Source organism: Corvus cornix, chromosome 3, assembly GCF_000738735.6.
Source record: "Corvus cornix cornix isolate S_Up_H32 chromosome 3, ASM73873v5, whole genome shotgun sequence".
NCBI classification, from domain to species: Eukaryota; Metazoa; Chordata; class Aves; order Passeriformes; family Corvidae; genus Corvus; species Corvus cornix.
Window position 1 is genome coordinate 33,793,699 of NC_047056.1, and position 24,690 is coordinate 33,818,388.

Below are 24,690 nucleotides of genomic sequence, written 5' to 3' on the forward strand. Positions count from 1 at the left end.
AATGTAGAAACTCTCATCCCATGCAGCAACAATTCTACTTGCATCTCATTTTCTCTCTCCCTCACCTTTGCCTACACTTGGCAAAGGTCTGGCTCTCCTGTGGGCTGTAGAGGGACGGTATGGTGGGACCCAGCCTCAGCTGGCTGCTCTGCTCTGTGGTAAAGACAATTAATAATATCAGTGAAGAAGGGAGGGTTTGTCCACAGGGAGGAAGCCAGTGTGAGCAGAACTTGGTAAGCAATGTCACAGAGACTTGTTTCTGCAAACAGTAAATTATAGGCTAACATAGCTCCATATTTCATATAAGTTTTATTGTGTTTTGGAGAAAATTGCATACAATCAATCAGGTTACTCCAGCAGCAGGTAGTATGCTTCATGTGTGTAGTCTGGTCTTTTTCTTTTCAGCTGCTCAGCATAATTCTTAGCAGGATTTTATGCTCTAAAGGGTAACTAAAACTATCAGCATCCAAGAGGACATCTCTTCCTATTGAGGTTAATGACACTTTTTGGAAAATTCCTAACTACCCTGAAATTAGGAAGGGGTATTCTGTTTTTCTGTAAAAATTCAATAATATCTCTGCATCATTTCCTAATAAGAGTTTCTGAAAATATTCTCCATAGACAAAATGTACTTCCAGTGTCAGAGAACATTTTCTTCAACACAGAGCTTTTTATTTGTTTTAATTTTTGTCATACATCACCATCTCAAATCTTTTTATGAACAACAACTGAGTGGTTTTGAGTGGCAAAATTTTTATTCTGAAAAACAGATCTGGATTTGCAAGACAAAATAAATGCTAATGGAGCTGCAATTGCTATAACAAAGTACATTTAAAAAACAAACCCTGATGGCTGAAGATTAATCATCTGACAGTGAGGAAAGTATTGCTCAAGGAAGGAACACAGACATCGTGCTTGTGAGTGCCAGCTTCCATCTCCATGTACCTCACCTCACCTCTGTGCCATGGCACACTGCTCCCAGCCTTGTGCCAGCACAAATTCCCTCGTTACATGGTGTTTCTGGGAGTTAAGATGGCTTTTGGATGAAAAATAATGGGCTGAGTAATTTTTCGGGGCAAATGAGACCCCCCTCTCTGGTTTAAAGTGTGGCAACATGTAGGGTACTGCCAGCAGAGCGAGGGCACGTGCTACAGCATGGAGGCAGGAAGAAGCAGTAGCAGAAGTGCTATAAATTGGAGTGGCTGCTGAAAACTTTCTCCAGAGTAATGGGCTTACTTTCTACTTTTCTGCAACAACATTTAGCTAATGTTTTCTCTCTGATGTCAATGCACTTACATATTTATTTTCCATAGATAGAGCTGAACTGAGAAGCAGATATGTTTCTTGGGGAGTCCTTTTGCCCACAACTATCTGCAATTTCCCCTCTAAATAAAAACAAGAACTTCCATTCTGAGTTACCGTCTTGTCTGTTACAGTCCTGGGTTATCATCTATACAATTAATTATAGTCAGACCTAGCATTAAAACTGGGAATTGAAAAAAAAATCCTATAAAAACAAAACAAAGAGTCCATATTTCAGTCATTAAAAAATAAAAGGAATCAAGGCTTTCCTTGATTTTGGATAGTCCGTAAATGTCTTGAGATAGTACCTGAAAGAAAATAAGCAGACAGTGAACCTGCATACATAGAGGGAAACTGCACAGTTTCAATACAGCTCTGCTGGGGAACCTTAAAACTGTTCCAAACTGCCTTGCTTTGTTATCTCGGTGTGTTACTCTGCAAAAGAGCAGTTCAGAAACGATTTACACCTGGTTATTTAATTAACTGATAATACTGTTTGGGTTCTAACAGGCCTAAAGTAGAAATTTTAGGAATTCAGAGCTGGGGACTATATCTACTCCAAAGGACTGCAGAGGTTGCAAGGGAAACCCTAGGAAAGGCTCACATTTATGAGGCTCAGTAAAAAGAGGCTTTAACACGGCGGAAGCAGTGATGCAGCTCACTTAAATGACACGTCAGATTAAATGACAGGCCAGGCCCACTTGACAGGGGCTCCAGCTGACTGCCTGTCTTACACAAATAAGCCAGTACACCTCCTGTACATAGTATTACATGTCAGTTTTATCCCAAAGCCTGGCTCTGCTCTCCCCTGGCATTTTGCAAACTGCCTTCCAAGAGGAAGTAGCAGCATATGGCAAGGAACAGTCTGATACCTGTGATGATGATAAGCACGTGGACCAATGCAGCAAAGAGTGAAAAAGGCAAAGGCGAAGGCTGGTAGGGACCAGGTTGCAATGGCAAAACCAAACCATTCCACAATTTCTCCAAAGTAGTTGGCTCCAGAAACATAGGTGAACAATCCCCCTGCAGCAACAGACAAAATATTTAATTTTTACAGTCATCTCCTGCACATGGAAGGTTTTTTCACATAAAGTCAGCAGCAGAATACATTCCCTTTCTTATTCAGAGCCCGTATCAGCAACCTAAGCGCACTTCCCTGAAGCCAGTGGAGCTATGCCAAAGGGGGATCTTGCTCAAAATTCTTGTATGAATACAAGAATCAAGGATGATTCTGACTCAGAGGCTTCCAGCTTTCACAATAATTTATTTTCATTTGGAAAATAACTGAAGAAAGACCATTTTTAGATTTAAATTACAATAATTAACATTAGTAAATTCTTTATATGCCCTAAAAATATTTTTCAACTTCACTACCTTTGGGGAATGCAAAATCTGGATCTCAGTTTTTCGCAACATTTACAAGAGGCAGGTAAGTATTGAAGGTGAGAAACACTGGAAGAGACATATCACCGTCCATAACAAGCCAGCACAAGGAGTCAACACCAAGCCCAAGAAATTCTTGGATCCCCATCCATATTGCTCTACAGAGCTAGACATTTCCTGGAAAGACAATTCAGCACCTTGCACCCTTGGTGTTACAATTCTCCCCTAAAGTTTACACTTTGAATCCACCTTTTGCACAGTAAGAAGTCCACTACTATTTCTTTCTGGGCAAGGAGAAGACTATTTCCTTCTTTGCAGCTGCCTTTTACAAAGTAAAAATCCTCTTCCTGTGTCCCACTTCAATCTTCTCTGAATTACCAGCCCATTTCCTAAAACTTCTCCTCACAGTTCATGTTTTCCAGATACTGTTGCTGCTTCCCTTGGACTGTCTGCAGCCAGCTCACACCAATCCCTGCAGCTGAGGGGGGCACCTGAACCAAGTACCTGTGCAAGACCAGCTTCTCTGCTATTATTGTTGCTCTCCTGTGAATTCAGTCAGAAAACATTATCTATTTTGTTGTTCTACTTCCTTCAAGGAAGTGGGGGATAAGAATATACCTTGAGGAATCTTGTAAGTGACTTCCCCGGGTTTCCTCAGCTGACGCAGCAGGAGATCACTGTGAATGTTGATTCCCATTCCCAGCAGAAATAAGAGGAGGCCTGAGAAACCAACAAGAAATGGATTAGAAAGACAGCTCTGTCTAGACATCCCTACTCAAGCTCATGAGTGAGGTTTTTCTTTGCAACAGACAGATAGGGTCATAATGTGAGGTGGGTGGATTCTTTTTGAAGTCAGATGATGCATTGCTACCAAGAAAGCTTCTGAACAGGGGCAGCAGAGGTGACTGTGACACCAGAGCGCTTTCAGCTGTACTTCCCAGGTGGCCATAGTCACCATTTATTGAACTCTCAGGGGGGACACAAAGTACCCGTGGACACTGCTGTCTGATGACTACCGGCCACAGCTGTGGACATTACTGCAGAGCTGTGGGCAAGTACCAATAGTCGCATTTTACTGCTGGGGAAAGAGGAGCGCAGAGACACAAACTTATCCAGCACCTCTCTGTGGCCGGGAAAGGGACCTACATCTCAGCACCTCTCAGTCCACTGTCAGTGAGGCTGCTTGGACAGAGCTATGGGCGTGGATGGAAAGCAGGTACTCGCTGAAGGATGCTGACGTTATCTGGCCAGACTGATTCATTGACCAGATTCCATTTAACTGGAAAACTAGGGCCATTGGATTGAGAAACTCTGCAGGTTACTTGCCCTACATTTCATGCCACGTTGGACACTGAGAAAACCACCTCTGACAATGACTGGAAAGCAAGAAAAATAGTGTGCGCACTACAATGTATAGATAAAAGACTAAATACTGATAAAACCTCAACACTTTCAGTAGTAACAGAAAGTTGGTAAGAGTCTGTAGAGGAAGAATATACTGTTTGTTTTTTCTTTAATATTTCAAACAGTGCTAATGCTGATTTTCCTTTTTTTTCCACATTAAATATATATTTTATTTATCATGCAAATTAAGTGATGTGGTGTTTTCTTTGTCGGGTATGGGAGGTCTTTCTAAACAATGTCCAGAATTTTTAATATGTGATGCTGTCTGAAAAGACTGAACTTTCATCCATGGTCTGAAACCGGGTACAGGTATGGTTAGTTTGTACTTGTCTTATCCAAAACATTTCCTCTAACCTCCACATTAATCCTCATTTCTATGTTTACATTTAAAAAACACTGTCTCTACAGTACCAAATCTGTAATGCCATCCAACTGCTCTTGTTCAGTTATTCTCTGAGGGATTTTACAGGGTGAAATTCAGCTAGGCTATTAAGTTACGGAATATAAAGGAATCGTATTAACATACAACCAGACCGTGCATGATCTCTAATCTTCCCCTGTGCCTTACATGAGAAAAAAGAGCTCTTTGTCCCTAAAGCCTCATTCATGCTGGGGGTTTGCCCTCCTTTTCTCTCCCACTCAGAATAGCTGCATCAAGTGCAAAGCTCCCTGGCAGGGAAGAGAAAGCCACAGCTTGCTCTTGCACACAGCCACTGCTGGGTGCATGCTTTTGGCTGAGCAAGGGCACAGCCCCATGCACCTGGGGCCTGAGATTGCATCTCCATGGCCCCTAGCAGCAGGAGGCTCTGGAGTGGTGTCAGTAAAACAAGACTTGTGATTTGAGACTAACACATCATATACCTTCAAAGGTGGCTGCCTAGCAGAAAAAAAAAAAAGGTTGCTGCACATTTACTTGTTTTATCTGGGCCAGCAGGCAGGTATTATGCTGATTTCCATCACAACAGATTTGACTCACATGTTCACTGAAGATTAAGACATAATTCAAAATGCTTACAAATTGCTTGGAGATTAGATCTTGAGAATCCTGCAGCTGTAATTACCTGATGTAAATCTGATGTCGGTGCACCAATCGTTTGGATATTCAGCGCAGTAAATCAGGTAGTACCCCTGGAGGAAGCCATTATAGATACAGAATAACATGCCAAAGAAAAGCAATTGCAGTGGGAAAGGTCTGCCTCTAGTGAAGAAAGGGTAAATAAATGTCCTAAGGTAGATAAGAAAACAGAGTCAGCACATTGCTCATGATAACATTGTATTTGCAATTTCTCTGCTGTAGGGAAAAAAACTTGAACAAAGCGCAAAATAGAAAATAGGTCAATAAAGACAAAAAAAATTGAAAAGAACTGCAGCAATATAAGTTATTAATGGGAACATGAAGTACTACAGATAGGTGTCTTTTTCTGGTCCTTCAGGACTGCACACAAGGTGGGAAATTAGTAAGCTCATCCAGATTCACTGGTGCTTTGAGAATGTCTCTGTATCTTTCTCCACGCTTTTTGGTGAAAATGAGGAATTTGTGCCCACAAACATTTTCATTTTAAGACGTGATTTAATGCTCTGGTGGGCCAAGTGAAGATTGGTTGCTGTGGAGGGACAGGGGAACAATGATGTTCAGACATCACTGATGTTTGTGAGGGGCAGTATCAATTGCAATATTGATTCTCCAAACGAGCAGTACTGTGCCATGAGCATCAAGGAGGAGCTTCGTTATGGAGAAGACATTCCTGATCCCACTACAAGACCAATGCCTGAGGGCTTGAACCCATGGTGGCAGAGAGAGTAGAAGGTAGTGTTGACACCCCTTTGGCTCTCTCACCCCCTGCAGTATACAGCTTAAGATGCAATTCCCTTTCCCAGCCTCTCCCACTTCACTCAGAAAGAGAACCCTATGCATCTCTAACTCATAGAAGCTCTGCCCTGCTCTGCTTGGACACTTTGATGTAGAGGCAGAGCAATGCTTTTGCCTGCTTGGGGAGCTGCTTTGCCTCCAGTCCCTGCCTGCCTTCCATGCTTTCAAACTTTCCTTTAAAATAAGAAGAGCTAAAGCCCTAAGTTTAATATGCTAAACACCAAGATTTCCATGCAGCTACAGCACCTAGGTCTTTCTTAGACAAAAGCTGTGCTAACAGTAGCATTAACATCTGTGGAAGCAAATAATTGGTGCTTGTACAGTTTTAATTTTTATATATGTTTGCTTCAGGTGGGAGTATCCCTCTTTACATTTTGGACAATCCACATCATCCCTGGGAGAGTAAAACAAAGACGTTATATTCGTATTTAGTAAGTGCTTTCTTACCTGGCCAATTAGGTTCTGTAAATGGTAAAATCTACACTCTTAGTTTCTTTCTTTTGCCCTCTTGGCCTTTGGATATTGCTCATCATACCAGTATATAAGCATTGCTAATAAGTAATTCACATCCCATGTTGCCAGTGTCAATTTAAGCAAGCTGAGGCATAAAATGTCATAATATTATAAATCTAGATTAAATCACACTATGTCTGGAAGTGAGTAAGCAGAGTACAAGCAGCAACATGTTAATGTATTCACTGCTTTCCAAAGCAAGGTAAGACAGATTTCCAGCAATTAAGGCAGCTGTGATGCAAAAGTGCTCAATATTTCTAAATATAGAGAAACGTAAGAGGTATGGAAAATATTCTTCAGATAGTGGTATCACATTTGTCATATTTATTACAGAAGAAAGGAATGCTCTTTGGAGTAATGTTACCAATAATCACTGGGTTTGCCCTTTGGGAATGTGATGCTGCAGCTGTGAGTAGGCGAGGCCAGCTTTAGCATTCTAATCGGCTGTTGAAGTCATATTGACGAATTGGACCTGAACAGTTACGAGAAAAAGTGTGAAACTTGCAAATGAAGGCTCAGAGACAGCAAATTGTATAGAAGAAGGAATGATGCAAACCACACAAAGTGAGTTTAGGAGGTGAATTTATACAGCAGATTTGAGTAAGACTGGTGCTTTGTCCTTGGTCAAAACCAGTTAGGTTTAAGAGACTCTGAGTTTTTACAGCTGATGCAAACAGAAGTTTCTCAGGTCCCAGAAAAGCTGATTGTTTCCATGCTGCTTCCTGATGCTGCTGTTGCAGGATAGAGGTTATAGGCCCTTGAAAGGTGGTTTATCCTGCAGTAACAGGAGGTCACAGACCTCTCTAGCATGGAGTGGATGCAGGACAGAAAGAATCTGCATACAAAGTAAAAGTACAGTGGCAGGGGAGCCAGGAGGCATCAGCTTTGTTTAGTTGTTGAGGCAGTAAAATCCTGGTATCACTGTAGTCCTGCTTCATAGCAGTTTGGACAATCCAAGTCAGGATTTCATCCAAGAATTTTTGTTGTGGAATGTGTTCCCAAAGGATATCTCCGTGGGTCTGCAAAACCAGAGGCCAGATTCAGTTCTCTGTATAAGAACAATGCCCTGAGTATTTATTTTACTACAGCACTCGTCAGGTTGTACTACGTGGCTAGTTGAGGGTGCACAAACTATTCCTGATGAGATTTGAAAAATCAACAGACATAAAGCGGGAACATTTAATAGGTTTAAATATTCCATGGAAGAGTCTGCAACTCTACTGGAACTATTTTGCAGTGTAAAAATCAAAGAGGGCCTGAAGACCACCATTTTAGAATAACAGAACAAATCTGGCCTTTTAGTTTTAGTCCAATGACAAATTTGACCTTTTACTTTCAGTGCAGTATTGATGACTAATTCATTACTCCTTTATTATCTTTACCAGCCAAAGGCACTGCATCTGACTAAACCATTGCCAACAGCTTCTTTTTCAATGAATGAATAATGAATTATTCATTTTCTTCCCCATCATTTATTTTCCAAAAGAGCAGGTTTTGAAGAGAAAATCATTTGTCATTGCATCAATTTTCATCTTAAAGGTATTAGTCCAGCTCTTGAAAACTTGGGAGACCCTCACCTAAACCAAGGGAGAGTAGTATGTGTTTGCTCTTCTTTCCAAAGAAGGTGGAAATCTTTTCACAAATGTTATTACAATGCACTAAGAGTAGGTTGTTAGTCCTCCAACGGCTTGTCAGTCAGAGATGTTTATGCTCCTGCTGTGTCTTCTCCTCTCCAGGGTCTAGATGCAGTAGGTCAGACAGTAGCAGCTCATTTTTCACTCTGGAAACTCAGGGTGTTTTACACCTGGGGCAACTGAGTCAAGGGCGCCAAGGATGGGGCACACCTGGCTCCCTGCGAGACTCTGGGTCACCAGCCTCCTGCTGTGTCTGCCCATCTATGCCTCTGCCCCCGGGCCTTCTTCTGGGTTTAACCAGGATGAACAAAGAACTGGGAATCAGAAAGATTGCAAGGTGGGCAGGGCTGATGTGGTGCTTTTCTCCTTGAAGGCAGGTGCTGGCCATAACCCACCTTTGTCCTACTCATGCTGGGCCATGGTCTGAATGCCCTGGCCCCTCCCCTGTGATCCTGGCCAGCCTCCAGAAGAGAGCTATGGACTTCTCCTGACCAGGAATGCTCTGAGTCCCTGCAGGGATATTTTGTTCTCCTTGGACAATGTGGGGCAGGGCTTGCCCTGAATCCCTGGTGAGGATGAACCAACATGCCAAACAGTGCCTGAGAACCACTTCCCCACAGTCTGGGCTCCACATGCTCTGGTTCCTCTTGTCCCACCCAGACATACAAGAGGTGAGGAGGACTGGTGGCTGAGGTCAGGGCAGGCAGCCAGGCCCTCTCGTGAGGGTGATTCCCTCAGGGCCCTCCCAGCTCACTGAAAACACTCCACAGACTGGTGGGTGTTGTGCAGTTGCTGCAGAGGTCATGCAGTAGGTGAGACACCCTGCTCCATCGAGGGCCCATGTTGCAGTCCCTTTTCTCACTCCCTGAAAACTCCTTGCTGAGGTGCTGTCTGCAGTTCTCACCCCATTATTGGTACCTTCTCAAACAAAGACCTCTCTAAGTCAGAGGACAGCTCTCTAGACTGCTGCACCTCTTTCCTTATGGGGGTGTTTTCATTTTCTTATTTGTACAAATACAGGTATCTCAGGTGATAAGAGAAACTATGTGGTTTGTGTTACACTAACTACTGACCAGTCAGACATGAAAGGATTTGCCTGCTATCAAACCATGGATTTACTTTCAATCTGCCTTGTGCACAGATTGAAAAGTTTGGTGTCCAAACCTGGGGAGATTACACAGACCAGTTCTATTTGCGCCAACAATTAACATCATAGGAGTCTTTGCCATAGGTTGTCACTGGAATCACATCACCAGGGGGCTGCTGGCACCCTTGGCATACCTGACCACTTGGACAAAGGCTCAAGTTGTTCACAGACATGATGGACTTTTATTTGGGGTGGCTGTGATGCCTTAAACAAAGCCTCTAATTATTCTGGAGAGTTATGGATGTCAAATTATGTGTCCCAAAGACATCTGCTGCTGAAGTCTGCACGTATTTTCTGAGCCCCATCCTGTATGTTATTTTTGAATTGCACTCTGAGGTAATTTTAAACTTTTACAATTTTTGAGTTGTGTTACACGAATTCTCATTGAATATTTATAGGAGAAAACTGTCAAGTCCACACCAGTACGCAATCTGGCACCTAATTTTTCTGTGGCCAATTAAAAATTTTCAGTTACCCCAGACTGGGTTTAAACAAATGTAATGGGTAAATGTTCAGTTCTGGGCAGCAGGTTAATTTGCTATCAGTTTAAAGGGAACGTAAAACAAAAGACTCCAAAATAGTTCCAAAAGTGAAATGAAGCATTTTAGCCTTCCTTCATTATGATATCTACAGATGCCCCAGCATCACAATGCAGGTAGAACCTCCTCACCTATCATATTCCTTCCTCAAACATCCTACCCTGAGATGCTTTGCCCTTCCCTTCCCCACTTACTCTGCAACAGCCTGAGAAGGTCATCAGCCAGGAATATTCGGACAAAAAGTAAGCTATTAGCAGCTATTTGTACTGTGCAGGGTGGACCGTGTCCCTTTTATTAGGGTCTGCACAGCGAGACATGCTCTGTCACAGACTCGGGAACAAAATCTGGGCTACACGCAGGTGACGCACCAGCAGTGCCGGCAGGCAGGAATCACGGACTGCCCATTAAGCCTCTGGCAACACCCACTGCAGCTGGACAGACAGCAGGTCTCATCTCCTGTATTGCTGTTGTATTCCATCTCCTGATATAAGGAAGCCATAAGTTCAGGAGCTGAGCTCTTTTTCTGGAGCTGATGTCCAGCTACAGCTGCCTGAGGAGCCACCAGTGCGAGGGATGTGTAGTGGCTGTGTTTGCCACTGGGTGACCCCAGCTGCAGGGCACATCTTCCTGGTGGGGGCAGGAATGTTCCTCATTCCTGCATCACTGGGACAACCTGAAACCATCAGATAACTGTAATCACTTCCTGAACCGTGGCCCAGTTTGTAAGTTCATCTTAAATCATTGAACAGAGTCAGTGAGGGGAGCAAGAGAACTACCTTTTTATTTTAATCATGAAGATTTATTTATCTAGTGATGACAAAAACAAAGTTGGAATGAGGTCTCCTTTCCAAGAGAGCAATATTTTTCCACATGCAAAATACCCTGCTTCCATGTTCCTGTAAAGATCTTTGAACAAACTTTTGATGGCTATAATTCAAGGAACAAGAAAGATGTATTATTTAAAATCTTATGATTCAGCTGTATAAAATGATACTAAACCTGCCATATCAGGTTCATTTCTGAGGGTACTGTCTAAAAAAATTGGCTCAATCTACAACCCTTGGGATGTTTGTGTTTCGCTTCCAAGATTCATCCAACCTGAAGCCTGTTTGTAGGGACAGTTTTTCCATGTGGTCTCTTAGTATGAGGTCCAGGGCTGAATGAAGACTTCTGGCAGGAGCAAACTCATCTTTCTTGGGCAAGAGATAGAGGCACACATCTAATCAGGGGATGGGAGAAGGACTGAGGAAACCCTGAAACAGAGGGCACCATAATTGGTTTTCAAGGAGTTCCTGAGAAGAAGGTCAATGGGAAAGAGAATGTCTGGGCAGCACTGATTTAATGCCAAAAGCATCAGAAATGCGGTAGGATTCAGTGGCAAAATGAGAAGAGACTTGTAAGAGACTGCCATACTGAACCATGGGGGCTGCTGAATTTATACTGAAGATTAATAAGAATAAACTTATTTGAGGTAAAAAATAACACACAATACTAGAAAATAATTTATTTGGGACAGCTGAATAGCTGTGATCAACAGTTGTCATAACACTGAGAGGAAGTTAGTGTGAATGCAATGAAATTTCTGTTAAAGGTAATATAGAAAAAAACCACTCAAGTAAAGAGATTGGTAGGACTGAGAGAAGGCGGATAATCAGAAATTACAGACAAAGGCAGGTTCTTTAATAAAGAGAAGACAAAGGTTTGGAATTAATATTAATTTTTATATTTCAGGGGATAAATTATATTCCATTGAAGAGAGGCAGAAAGTAGCAGCTGCTGAGGACAATTGACCATCATTTACTGCATTTTGTTTTGAATGATCTGACACTGGCTTCTGCCAAGACAGACTGCTGACTGTGAAGGACCTCTGCTCTAATCCAGCGTGATGCCTTCAGGGTTTCATAATGTCTCATGACTCATCTAACATTTTATACAAACTGAACATCTCAAAGATGATAAACTCCCTAGAATAGATTAGCAGTTGCTTAACACCAGCATTTATGAGTAAAGCTCCAGAGTGGTACTTGCTGTGCCAGGAAGGCTGACACCATGGATGACAGCACTTGCAGAACAGTCAAAGGAATCAGCAACTGCACTTGACTTGCAGCCACAGAGCTAAATACAGATTTCAGATTGAAACCTTGGTGGCAGGTCAGAATAGCTCAATTGCTTGCAACTGCATTTGAATAAAAGGGGGTTATAGGAAAAAATATTTTCAGAAGTATGTATATCTGATGGGAAAGACTAAAAATAAAGTGCTGCTTCTACATCACTGTCAGTCATTGCTGAAAAAAAAAACCCAAAACCATGATGCATTTAACCTTGGATAAATTTAAGGGATCTGAGCTGTTTAACACTCAGTTCCAACATTATAAACACCTGAACTAGTCATTCTGACCATCTAGAACTAGTCAGTAATGCCTCATTGATTGATATAAATCTTAAGCATGCTATGCAGTTAGCAAAATAAGGATAAATACAGTTTAGGAATAAAGCTTAGTCCTCTTCACATTGCATACAGATATTATTAGACATGCTATATTTCATAAAAGTGGTTGGAAAGCAAAGGAAGAAAAAGAAAAGGAATAGGACCTTAAAAAGGGTATTTGGTTTTAATTAGTAGAGAAGAATTGTGTAGGCTTGACTGCAAGGCAAAAATTTTTGCTCTTCTAAATTCACTGCAATAGCAGCCACGTTTCGAAAGTGTTTTGCAATTTTATTTATAAATTACTTCATTACTCCTCTTGGTTTTCTTCCATTATTTCTGAAAATGTCACTAGAAAATCTGGGATCTCCCAGTGACTACCAGCATCCAGACAGAACCAACAAAGGAGAATTCTTCTGGTAAAAAGGCATTGAATCATTAAAAGCGTCGATCTTTTCTCCCGGTTTTGCAGATATAGGAACAAAACACTGTACTTCAATTATTATGCATTTTGTAAAAGGACACCAAGAACAGAATTGTTGGGCTTGGTGCACTAACAAGCTGCCTCAGCAAGTCACAATCCATCAGCAAATTACACTCAGTATACATTTGTACCAGCATATTCGTTTCTCAAATGTTTCCATTTTGGTATTAAACACCAAATAGGTTTGAAATACTTTTAATTTAAAATATTCTTTTTTTTTTCATTTGCTATTAGCTAGCCACTTTTTTTCCTTTTCATTTGTATTGTGGAAAGGAGATCAGAATGAGCACTGAACTAAACAAAGGGAAGAATTGATTGACTGACCATAACCAAAGGCAACTGAAACAAGAGCCAGAGGAAACAGAAATTAATACCTTCTCACCATCCCTTGTGGAATTTGGCATATTTATTGGGAAGATGGGGATTTGTTTTTAAAGTACTTTTTTCTTTCATCACCAAAGAAGGTAAAGTGGAGCTAATAGTGCAAAGGAAATGCATTTCTCAGACAACTCCGCCAAGTTTAAATTGCTTTCCCTAGGAAGAGCCAGAGACATGTCTCACTTTACTAACCCTAATCTGGGCCGAGTTTTAAAATGTGAAAGCTTTAATAATTTTTTTTAAAAAAAAAGGTCTGAAAGAGAAGCAAACAGGCAAAAAATGCCTCAATAGCATAATGTAAGTACTTTTCTTCCTCTCTGTCTTTTCTCAACATTTCTTCCTCTCCTGTTCTCAGGAGGAACAGAAGTTTTATAGAGGTCCATGCATTGTCCTACCCCAGACGTGTGGCAGGAGTCACTGGAAGGTTTTCTTAGGACCACACTGTCTAGAGGTATTTCCATGTGCATCTCTAGCAGGAGACCCTGCTAACGTGACTATACTTCTTTGGGTAGCCCAGCTAACTTATTCAGAGCTCTCTGTAGCCTTCCTGCCCACCCTGAAGGGTGGCATGACAACCTAGACCAAGGAGACTTGGCTTTGTAGGAAAGTCACCCAGCCCATCTTTACAGTACATCAGAGTGCTGCAGGCTGTCACTCTGCCTCACGATCTGCATCCCTGCCTGGCAACTGATCTGCTCCTTAGCATCTCACCTAGGCTAACCCTCTTTCTCTAGCAGACAACACATCTCTTTGAAGACAGCCTTGCTAAGGTGACATTTTCCAGAGCCATCTCTGGGAGGCAGTCTCCCAGCATGGCAGGCGTTGGATTAAGTTGGTCTAGCACTGTTGTAAGCAAAATGGTATCTTATGTCTGGCTAAAGCTGACTGTGGGTGTTGCTACTCTACTACATGTTTATAAAGAGTCGTTAAGAAGGAGGAAGTCAAACCCAGCTTCCTTCAAACAGGACCTTTTTTCATTGTTGTTGAAGGTCACATGTGGCTACACGTTTCTAGGAATGGTGAAACTTTCTGCCCATCCTTAGGTATTAAAAGGGTAGCAACCGGTGCTTCAAAAGTTCACAGCTAGGTAGAACTTAGCTGGCTCTTAAAATAAATTTGGATCTGTAGGAAAAGATATTGTTTTTTTTCTTCTTATGAGTTGACTTTTCCCATTTTCCTGCGTGGAATATTTTAACTCAGTTTTAATTGGTTTTGTTTTGTTGAGTTTTTTAACAAAATAATCTCATTGCTATTGTTTTAACAATGAGATGTTGCAAAAATAATTAGAATGTCAGCTGAGTGGTCAGCAAAGAGTAACACAGCTCTTACATTCAAATGGGTGTAGGTATACATGTATTTAATTATTTGACCAAATTCAGTAAGGATCACCTTACTGACCAATTCACCTGCCACATTTAAATCAGTTTCTAGACATAGAAGGACATTTTGAGGTGTATAACTTACGAATAGTCTCTTGATTTAAGTTTGAAAGTATTTCTTTATCATAATCCATCCTGACCGAAATTACTTTCATTTTGAAGGAGATACCAAGAATATAACTTACATCAAGGGAAATATGCAATGTCTGGGATGGGCACTGATTTATAATCATACTACTAGGAGGTTATTTCACTATTTTATTTTTCTTAACTGAACACCATAAAACTGGCAAATAACCTAATTAAATAAGGTTTCGAGTACTCAGAGGGGCTTATTAAAGTGTGTCCTTTTGTCAAACAATATTTATTGGCTTGGTAAAAAAGTCCTACCTCCTCCATAATGGCTGCCTCTATTACGGTAAGAAATCAAAAAAAACCAGATTTGTGGATCTTGAAGGAGCAAGATCCATCACAAATTTCCTACTGGCTTTATACAGTGAACATTAACACTTCTCTCTTGCTTTTTATGTCCTACTTAAGAGTAGCCCCAATAAGGGAATACTACAGACACCTCTTTATTAAAACAAGTCATTTTCTTGTTTGGTAAAAACATTACTATTTTCAAGTAAAAACCTTTATTGAAACTCCTGTATATAATTTAGGGTTTTTTCTCTCTCTGTCTCAGTATAACCCTTTACAACTCTGCTTTTCTGATATCAACAGCATGAATGTAGTAATGCACATCCAGATCTTTACATCCACACCAGTCTTACTGAGGCCCAGTGGAGTTTGGAGCTCAGAATGTTACCGTCTTGTAAGGATTTAAGCTCACAGGATAGCGAGTGTTTTAACTTCCTCAGTGGGCTCAAGCCTCACACGGGTGAGATCAGAGAAACCCTCTTCTGCCTTGGTGATGTCCTGGTGGCTGGGACTTGGATCTCTGCCCTGGGACTGAAGTTTGGACAGTTTTCTGCAGAGCAGACTGATGGTGGACTGACACCCACCAAGGCATTTTGTATTTGACACCAACAGTGAAGTCTCAGAGAAGGCATGAATACTCCTTTAGTGCATTTAAAGCTGCTTTCTAATAACAAAATGGCACAAACAAATTAGTAGCAGATATAAAGATACTCCTAAAAGGCATGTTGTCTTGAAAAGAAGCGAAGAAAGATAAAAGTCATAACTTAGAAAATCTTCCAGACCAAGAGACAAAAGGAAAAATCACATGGGTACAATTTGGTGTGGGCAAAATGACAGGTTTCTGTAATGTTAGCCACTTTCCAGTAGGAAAGGAGAGTATAGATAGGATTATTTGTGCTAATTGTTAGGAAGGCAATCAGATAGTATTCTGAGGACAGAATTAGGAAGATATTTCATGGTGCTAGAGAGGACTGCAAGGAAGCAAACTCCTCACCAGCACTGGGGACATGAGCATTTTACAATTCTGAGGCAAAGCATATAAAGGGACACTTTTGTTGGCTTTTAATACAATTATTTGAGGAACCTGGATAAAAATAGCAGTGAATCTAGTATTTTCATGGAAGAGAAGAAATTGTATACTAGCATTACTGAAATGCACTGGGATGACTGGGGAGCAAGGAATACATAGAAGAGGCAGAGCAACGGCCAGCCTCTGTTAGGGATATCACTGACAGATCTAGAATTACTGCCAAGTCCAAACAGCAGGAGAGAGGATGCAAATGTGTTACTGGTGAAGGCCAAAAGGAATCTAGTCAAGGTCTATTCCAAAGCATCAAGGTGAAGGAAAAGAGAACAGGATTTGTTACTTGTCAAATACCTGCATATTTTTTGTTGGGAGATTAATGACAGAGGTCTCAAGAGGCCAACAGTAAAAATGCTTTTAGTTATTGACCCTTAATAATGGTGACTTTCTAAGACCAAAGGATAAAATAGCTATTTCTATGGGGGGAAAAAATAATCTCTGGATTGGATCTATTGGATCTGGTGGTTATTATCTGGTCTGGTTATATTCACTACTAGCAAGGAGAGTACCACTTAAATACATAAATATTCTTCAAACTTAATCTAATTTCTGTTTATCCACTTCATGTTTCAAAAAACATAACTAAAACTCTATATGTACCAATACAGAATACCTCTAAAAATTATGAGAAAATTAATTTATAAATGACTTACTCATTTGGAGCCTCCATCCATCTGCATTTCTCTGGAGGCTTGAGCGGCTTTTCTTATTGATCACAAGTAGGTACTCCTATTTGAAAAAAAGGCCAGTCCAGGTATGTACAGGTAAACACAGCACCTGCCTGACCAACCAGGCAGTACCGGCAGGCACCGCATTCTGCAGCACCAGGGGAGAGGGAGTGCCTTTTTCCTTCTCCACCCAGCTTAGTTTCAGAGAGAGGGGAATTGGCCAAAATAAGTGTTAAAAACTTATGCAAGGATGCACTTTTCAAATGCTCCTCATTTCTCATTCTCTTGCCACCAAATTATGCATTCCCTGATCTTTTTAGAAATATCTCAATTTGTAGAAAAGTAAGTATACCAAATGGGTCACCTCCAATCAGAGCTACATCTCAAAGAGCAGCCTTACTTAATGTCTTTCAGATTCACCTCAGTGCACTTCAGAAATGAAAACAGCAGTTTGGTTTGTTAATATATCAACAGAGTAAAACAGAAAACAAAGATTTGATTGGATTTGATTGAAAATAAAGTTGCAAGAGAAGAAAATAAATAAGTAAATGTAATTCTAGGTGGTCTTTTAAACTGAAATGCCTCTTTAAATTGCTTGTGCCCCAGCTGTTGAGGGCAGCACAGAAGGGGCAAATGCAGCACCCTGTCTTTTACACCTTTGTCTTCAGGATTAGCTTTGTAAGTCAGAGGGACAAGGCCTTCCCTGCTGCCATTGCCCATGGTGGCATCTCCTCTGCTGCCTCACCCCCCTGCCTTCCTCACTGGCAAAGGAAATGCAGCATTAAGATTTATATGGAATTGGATTGCAAAGGCTTCCTCTCATCGCCTCATGTTATGTTTCCCACCTTTGGTTTTTGAAGTTGGACTGCGAAATGGAAAGGCAGCAAACGGGTTTCTCCCCGCCACCTGAGGGCTTCCGCTGGCATTCCCAGCACAGCCCCTCTAGCACGAAAGGCTGTAATACAAACCACATTTCAAAGTAAAATACTTCGTAAGTAATTTATCACAAGAAGTGTTCCTGTACGTACATCTTACACCACTCATCATTTTCAGCTCCTAACCAGCTTTCCACAGAGATTGCATATACAGATGGCAGACTTGGCAATCCTTTCTTTTCTCACTTTCTTCTTCCTTTCCTCTGCCTTCCCACCCCATCACTTTTGGAGGCCCCTACCATCACAGAACCTACCTTGTGAAAGTGAAGAAGCTATGAGACTATTTAACACAGACGTGAAAACTCAGATTTAGATTTTTTTCCGATTCCAAATAATTCAGATTTTAAGAATGTTATCTTTAGCACCAGAGAACATTGGAATTTGATGAAATTCACCTAATAAAGTGCACATTGAGACACAAAGAGCTGGCTAAGGAGAGCAGCCAAACAGGTCGGGGGTGGGATTCCTCCCTTCCTCCTTCTCCCCTCAGCAGTAGCAGCAGCAGCCTGCCTTCAGCCCTTCCTGAAAGCCACGAAGAGAGAGGCTGCTGCCTAGCGGTGGCAGAGAAAGGCAGAAAGCATCCTGCTGTCATGGCTCACCACGGGGCACTGGACAAGCAGGATGGAGGGAAGGTCTCCTGGCTCCAGCCACCTCCCTCTTGAATCCTCTCGGGCAGCAAATCTCTGTCCTGGGCAGCACTAGGGGAGGGCTGGCTCTTTGGCCAGCAATCAGGTGACCCTCTCCTTTCTCTGCCAGCAGTGGGCTGGATGGGGCATGGCACCTGCCAGAACTGGCTCACAAGGCTCCTGTAGGCAAGCAGAGAGGTCCTCTAAAGTCCTTGTCAATGAGGCACCATCGGCATTAACCCAGTTTCCAGAACAGGATTAGGGTGGTCGTTTCAACACTCCAGCATATTCCTCAAGAACCTGACAATAAATACAAAATTACCACTGATTAAGCTAGCTCACGGCACAAATTCTAGACAACTGTGCATATTAATGTGGGCAGGACAGCACTTCTGAGCAGTGTGCCCATATAAAAAAGTTACTTTAAAATCAAAGAAATACAGTGACACAAACAAAAACCACTCCTAAGGAGTGATAGATTGTAACCTTGGTTACAATCCTGGTTACACCAGCTCCAGAGTGTTCTAAGTAGCGTGGAAACACAGGATGTCCCTCTGTGACTCTAAACAGAAAAGCGCTTTCCCAGTCTGTAAACATCGGAGTAGCATGGGGGAACAGGAAAGCAATGCTCTCTCCAGACATGCTACTACAACTCTGGTACTGTATTATACATCACACACTGATGTCTTCATTTTAAAATGGATACAGAAAAAGAGGAGAGGGAAAAAAAGCTGCAGAAATTATCTGAGGACTGAGAGGGGGGAAAAAAGTCTTGCATTGAGGGCTGTCTGCTGTGGTCCAGTGACATTATAAATCTAGTTTAGGATATCTCAGTTCAAATAAAAAATATTGTAGCTATTTGACACCATGTCCAAAAGCAGGACAAGTTAATTATGCTGGCTTAAACCTGTTCCTAAATTTATGAAAAGGTAATTTTATCCTGACCACTTTCATGTTGGATGAAGTATCATGTGTTTGCACTACTCTAACTCGTGTCAGATCAGGTAATGTCTGTTCCCCTATAACTGGCATAAATCCACTACAAACCCATAAATTCAGCATAAATACCATATCATGTGGAGTAATTAATGCACCAGAAACACGATCATGTGCCCCTATATTATCTGGATCAAACTGATGCTGACAGAGGACTTGACAGCTCTGTAACAAGCAAATTAAAACATGACCCAGTACCGTGTAAGTGATATCATGGTAAGAAAATACTGAAGGATACTACAGAGTGCTTTAAATTAGCACAGGGTGGAGAGAAGGAGCAAGGCCCACTGGGAGAAAATCAAGACCAGTCATATTTAAGCAAGACATTTTAAACATGTTTAAGTAAGGGTAAAATGATTCAGAAGATAACACTACCAAAGAAAACGCTGGATTTCTCCACTTAAAAAATGATGGAGTTTTCGTCTTCTGGCGTCTTGAGAAGAAGACTTGAAGTTACTCCGAAATATGTGATTCAGTCTAAAAGAAGCTACTGGGGAAACACAGCTGGCTAGAACATAAAGGAAGGTAGAATAGCTAAGCACCGTAGTCTTCTGGAAGTCTGTGTTTCTCCATTATGGAGTATAATGTCCTTTTGAGCATACCTCTAATGAAAACTTCCCTTCCTCATGTATGGTTGCTATAGTAGATGAGACAAAAGTAGGAGTTATAAAATCTTCCCCATGGAGAGAAAGAATTCATTAAATTTTGCAACAATATACAAGGAAACTGTTTCATACAAACAGAGTGGAATTCTTAAGTACAGATATCAGATGATCAGTAGTAAAAGTAGGAGTGGATTAACAAAATACATTCATAGTTAAGGGTGGAACACCTTTATTCATTTCAAAATTCTAAAGCTGGAAAATGCAGTAGGCTACATCCATTAGGTAAATGCAATTTTAATGCTTTACTCATTATCCTTGCAGGCAAGCTTAATAACAAAAGTATTTAAAACTGTTGTTAGTTTATTCCAAGTAAAGGTAATAAATTGAAAAAAACAAACAAACAAAACAAAACCAAAAAAATCAAGCTAGATCCTGACTGTTATGTCAAACTACCAAACCTCTTTTCAAACACTATATGGCAATGAAATGTTCTAATCCAGTGTGATCAGTGCCCCTTGGTAATATGATTTATCCAACATCATTTTATCGGCAAACAGCTGTAATACACAAGTGCACAAAATACATAAGTGCACTTCTTTCTACCTCATTTTCAGCACTGCAATAAGACAGCTTGCCCACCAGCCTTGTCACCAGGATGTGGTAGCACTCAGTATGGAACAGGGAAGTCTAATATCCCATGAGATACTGCCTACAAAATCCAGGAGCTGCAAGTGGGCTTAGACTGGAGCTGATGCTGGATGGCAAAACCTGTGAATCCCTGGTGGTCAGGGATGTCTCCTCCACTGTTGTCTTCTTCCTCCAAGAACGGAATAAATCCCAAAGACTTAATCCAGATTACAGTTGTTTTGTCACTTACTGATTGTTAAGAATTTGACCCAACCTTCAGAGGGTCCAAGTATCTAAAAAGTCTAGGTAGCTAAAAAGTCTAGAAAAGAAGAAAGCTGCACAAATTCTGTTTAACTGTAAGCTATGCTAATGGCTAAAAAATTCTCTGTAACAATAAATTATCCTACTTGCTAGTAATTGTATATAACAATTATCTGTGCTGCTTGTTAAAACTTTAATGGTATCAATAAAGTTCTAATCATAACCACAACGGTGTGCCCACAGGTCATTCTGCCAAGGATCCCTCAAAGAACCTGCCTATCCCATAGTATTGTCAGGTGAAAGCCAGAAACACTTCTATTTTGTGATTTTGCTGCTCTTTAGATAACAGTAGAGTAGTAATAGTTAATACAACATTTCAAATATTAATTGATTCAGTAGAATGTCAGAATGGCTTGTGTGAGAAGGGGCTGCAGACTGTGAGAATAATATTGAAGTAACATGCTGTATTAAAAAGAAAGGTTTTATACAGTTGGTTGAAGTGAGGGCTTTTACTCACTTCAAAAAGTAAGTTTAAAAAAGTATACTCCAGTGACAGATGAGAAGATTCCCAAACTGTCTGGGAAAGAAAACATACGCAAACACAGTGCTTTTGCCTAAGTCCGGCAGTAAATTTGGAAAAGAAGCCAGAGGCTCAATAGATGTATGCTTGCTGGTAGGGTAACATTTCTTTCAGTTGTCTAGTGGTGTTCATTGATAGTTGTGTTTCTCAAACAATCAAAATTCTTGAGAATAACAGAATGCATGAAACTAAATTTTGTATAACGACATATAATCAGTATATCTAGCTTTCTGGAAGCCAAATATGTTATAGGTGTGTCCTCCAGCTAACTCCTCCAGCAAACACAATGGTAGTGATAACAAATACGTGTCTAAACTAGTGTTTTAGCAGAGTAAACCATTCTCTGTTTTAAATTTCTCAACAACAGCCTAGAGTTTCTATCCCTAAACTATCTGTGGAGATACTGCAACTGGATTTTCAATATATTGATTTTGGTTGAGTAGCAAATAATAATTTCTGATCAAATATTACAAGAATGTTTTCTATTCCTATGAAGCAAACTAAGAAAACAGAAATAGGAATTGTGGTGAAAAATGGCAAATCAAGTCAAGGTTTTGCCTCAGAAATTACATAGCTCTTTCCTACATAATGGCATAACATTTTCACATGCACTTGCCACATGTGAATAAAAGCCATTTGTTTCCATAAACAGATAACCAAAACTCAAATTCCTCATAAAAGAACTCCACAGAAAATGAAAGTGGAGCAGAAGATGGATTCTGGTGATATTCTCCAGAAACAAGTCCCACCGACTGCAGAACCAGGTGACAATTGTAGAGCTATGTCTCTTCAAAATTATCACACAGGATGAAAACTCTACTATTTTTTTTGAGCTTCTGATTAGTAAATACGGAATAAATTAGAGTTACAGCATTCGTTGACTCTGTTAAGACCAGATTTCTTAAAAGAAAAGATATTAAAAGGAAAAAAAAAAAAACCCTACATAGATTGGTAGTTCGATAGTGAAGTGAGAATGACGAATTGAGCCTAAAGAACCAACTTTGGTGCCGTGGCTCAGCAAGCCGGCAGCGCCTCTGTCTGCCCCGCGCTGAGGGCAGAGCCGTGCGCTGCCGCGCTGCTGTGGCTTTGCTCTCGGCCATCCTCTCGCGTATTCCCACGGCTGGATCTGGCGGCCGGCGCTGCTCCCGGCGCTGCACATGCGGCGCTTCTCCTGCCCGCAACCAGCTCTTCCTATGTACCTTTATATAATATTTGGATGGGTTTAATCCAAACATTTGCTCCAGTTTAGCGACACCTTCTTTTTTTTTTTTTCTCTTTTTTTTTTTTTTCTCCCCCTAAGAGAACAATTCAAAGCATCCGTCCTTTCCCCTGCTTCAGGCACCCGAGCACCACCTGCTCCTTCCCCCGGCGGCCGCGCCGAGGCAGAGATGCCCACCGGGCCGGTCCCTACGCTTCGAGCGGAGTCCAGGGGCGCGGATGGCCAGCGGGACGCGGGAGGGGGCGATGCTGCAGCCAGGACTTGCCCCCGGCCCCGCCGCCCGCCCGGCTCCGGCCGCGCCCGCTCCCGCGGCTCCCCTTGGTTTAGTTTCCCGAGGCGAGGCAGCAGGGAGCCGTGCCCGGCGGCGGTACCTGTAGAAGTAGTGCCAGCAGAAGAGGCAGCAGAGGAGGCGGCAGCCGAGCGGCTCGAGGCGCGGCGGGCTGCGCAGCGCCAGCAGCAGCGCGGGCACCAGGAAGGAGGGCAGCTCCTGCAGGAACCAGGCGCAGCGCGCCGGCAGCCGGCCCCGCGGCCGGCCCAGCCGCTCCTCGTGCTTCCCGTAGCGGGACGGCACCCGCAGGTACAGCGAAAGCTGCAGCAGCGCCAGGGCGCCCAGCAGCGAGCTCAGCGCCAGCACCAGCCCGGGGAGGCACTGCATGCTCGGGGGCGGGCGGGGGCGAACGGCCCTCGGCCAGCGCCAGCCCCGGCCTTATTAGAGCCGCGGCCGTCACCCCGCCCGCCGCGCTGCCTCCCGCGCCCGGGCTCGTCACAGGGCGCAGCCCCTCGTGCCGGAGCGGGCGAGGCGCCCCGACCCGTCCAGAGGGGAGCTGTCCCACTCCAGCCCTCCCTCCCGTTCCATCTAGAGGGGAGCTGGCCCCCTCAATCCCTCCTTCCCTCCCGGCCGGGCCCGGCGCGTCCTCAGGGGAGCTGTCCCCCTCCACCCTTCTCTCCCGTCCCATCTAGAGGGGAGCTGTCCCCCTCTATCCCTCTCTCCTGCCCCGCCCGGAGGGAAGCTGTCCCCTTCCATCCCCGCCATCCGTCCCGCCCGCAGGGGAGCTGTCCCCCTCCATCCCTACCATACATCCCGCCCGGAGGGTAGCAGCCCCCTGTCCTTCCCTCTCTCTCTCGCCCTCTCTCTCCCGTCCCCCTCCCTCCCTCCCGTCCCCCACACTGTCAGGGTCCGCGCCGGCCCCTCCCGCCGCCGGTCCGGTTCGGTCCCTCCCGGGGGTGAGGGCAGCGGCGGTAGGCGAAGGGAGGGAGGGAGGGAGGGAGGGAGGGAGGGCCGGCGGCGGCGAGGCGGCACGGTCGGCACCGAGCGGGGGCGAGGCGGCGGCGGGGCGGGGGCGCGGCCCGGAGGTGAGCGGGGGTGACTCCCGCAGGAGGAGATCGCTGCCGGCCAGGTGGGAGAGAGCGGCGGAGTTCCCTTCCGCTGCCCCAGCGTGTCACCGTGCCCGCGGCTTGCCCGGCCATCTGTGCTGCCAGGGCTGAGCACCGCCTGGTGCCAGGCAGTGCCGCTCCACTGCCGGGTGAAGAGTAAAGGCAGAGAGATGCCGAAGATCGGATGGAAATGGGCAAATGTAGATGGTCGTGGTAGGACTAGGAAAACACAGTCCAAGACCTACGAGTCTGACAAGACCAGGTCATGTTTGGCATAACCAGGGCGTGCTGAAACTTTTTAAGTGACCCAAGTTTTAATGAAGGTGGTCCTAATGTAAGTGTTAGATTTGGAGTGTGCTGAGAAACCCTTCAGTCTGAACCACATGAAGTAGTTTTGATAACAGTTTGCCTAAAACGACAGTCCTTTTGTTTGCCTATTTCCTCAGGGACCTTCATTTGGTAAGAATTATCAGGATGCTGAATTATAGCAGGAGGACTACCAGAATATTAGACTCTGTATTTTTTCTGGCCATTACAGCATGTCACCTCAAGGCCATAAATTACAGTGTCATCCATGTCACTTTGCAGCTTCATTGATAAAGCAGTTGGATGCAGCTCCACAAAGGATTGGATGCCACACAAAACTACTCTTCTGGAGCAGAGGTGGTAATTGATTTTTATTCAGGGTCTGAGTGGTGCATGCACCGATTTAGGATGTGTGAGACTTGGGTTCAATTGCATCTCCTGCTTAAGGGGATTCTCTTTTTGCAGAGGGAGACTAAACCACTGTCTGTAGTCTATCCTGTAGTTATGGGGAGGCACTTGTTCTGTTATGCT

The 24,690-nt window shown here is 43.1% G+C and overlaps 1 protein-coding gene across 1 annotated transcript; it reads right to left on the reverse strand.

The window, feature by feature from the left end:
- Positions 1 to 290: 290 nt before the first annotated feature.
- Positions 291 to 23,177, reverse strand: SRD5A2 (steroid 5 alpha-reductase 2). The gene is made up of 5 exons (XM_039569007.1): positions 22,851 to 23,177; positions 5,151 to 5,314; positions 3,304 to 3,405; positions 2,175 to 2,325; positions 291 to 1,610 (listed from the first exon to the last, which is right to left on the reverse strand). The coding sequence occupies exons 1-5, from the start codon at positions 23,132 to 23,134 to the stop codon at positions 1,544 to 1,546; spliced, it is 768 nt and encodes a 255-aa protein (XP_039424941.1). The 5' UTR covers positions 23,135 to 23,177; the 3' UTR covers positions 291 to 1,543.
- Positions 23,178 to 24,690: the final 1,513 nt, after the last annotated feature.